Here is a 1,077-nt window from a genome sequence, read left to right as displayed (position 1 = left end):
AAAAACCAATTGTATAATTGTTATTCACCACATATTTTCTATTCTAAGGATTACATCTTTGTTGCCCCCCTCCACCAGTGGCACAGCGGTATGTCTGCGGAGCTACAACGCTAGAATCCGGGTTTCGATACTCGTGGTAGGCAGAGCACAGATAGCCCATTGTGTAGCTTTGTGCGCAAACAAACAAACAAACAAATACATCTTTGTTATCAATCACATGGAAACAAACCAGCTGCTATTGAGACATATTATCAATACCTGTAATTAATTCTTTATTTTTTTCTTTAAAATTAGTTTCAATGGCAAAAAAATAAGTGAATCGATTAAACTTCTCCTTACCTATAACATAGTCGTATTCAGATTCTATTCTTCTTTGCTTCATTTCAAACTGCCTATCCCATGCTCGAAAAAAGAAGGCAGTAAGTAATGGCAACATCACCTGCTCGAAGGATAACAAACTCGGCATTTTGATTGGGTCAACTTGAAATTCACACTAAACGAGAAGTGAATGTAAGAAAACGTTTCCAACGTTTCCAGCTCCGCAGCTTTCACTTGCTACGCTATCCTAAAGAAGTGAAAACACCGTTTTTCTCCGCATTAGTTTGTTAGCACTCATTGGAGTGGGCGCGTCCTATTAAGTTAACGCCCACCCTGTGTCTGACAGAAACACGAAGTTCAGGGGGATTTGTTGGAATCTCTATTTCCCTATTTTTGTGGGGGAGGGAGGGGGAGAAATTAGAACAAAAGATTAGAATAAGTAACTTGCATCCACTTAGATCTTCTTATTGGTATTAAACATGCAAAGAGTACTTTTGGGTGCTAAAGTTGAAACAATGATTAGTACTGGTTTTTAAGGTTCTTTATTTGCAATGCAATCAGTTTAGTTATCATTAATCGGTAGAAATAGAATAAATATGTAGTAATGACCAGAAATTTACCTTTTATCTTCTCATTCAGCTTAACATAAATTAAGATGAAGTATGAGAACATAATCACCTTATCAGAAAAAGCACAGTCTAACGGGCCAATCTTTGGATGTGTTTTATACCCTTTGGGCAGCAGGTGACTAGGGATCAG

At 37.5% G+C, this 1,077-nt stretch overlaps 1 protein-coding gene across 1 annotated transcript in view; it reads right to left on the bottom strand.

Moving 5' to 3' along the window:
• Positions 1–466, bottom strand: part of LOC106459024 (glucose dehydrogenase [FAD, quinone]-like) — a 29,603-nt gene extending 29,137 nt beyond the window's left edge. The window contains exon 1 of the mRNA XM_013918593.1: positions 340–466. Within this exon, the coding sequence (XP_013774047.1) occupies positions 340–466 (127 nt within the window). The remainder of the gene's footprint in view (positions 1–339) is intronic.
• Between the last annotated feature and the right edge of the window lie 611 nt (positions 467–1,077).

Source organism: Limulus polyphemus, unplaced genomic scaffold (genome assembly GCF_000517525.1).
Source record: "Limulus polyphemus unplaced genomic scaffold, Limulus_polyphemus-2.1.2 Scaffold548, whole genome shotgun sequence".
NCBI lineage: Eukaryota > Metazoa > Arthropoda > Merostomata > Xiphosura > Limulidae > Limulus > Limulus polyphemus.
Note: the sequence above shows the minus strand (reverse complement) of the source record. Positions and strands in the feature narration are given on the sequence as shown.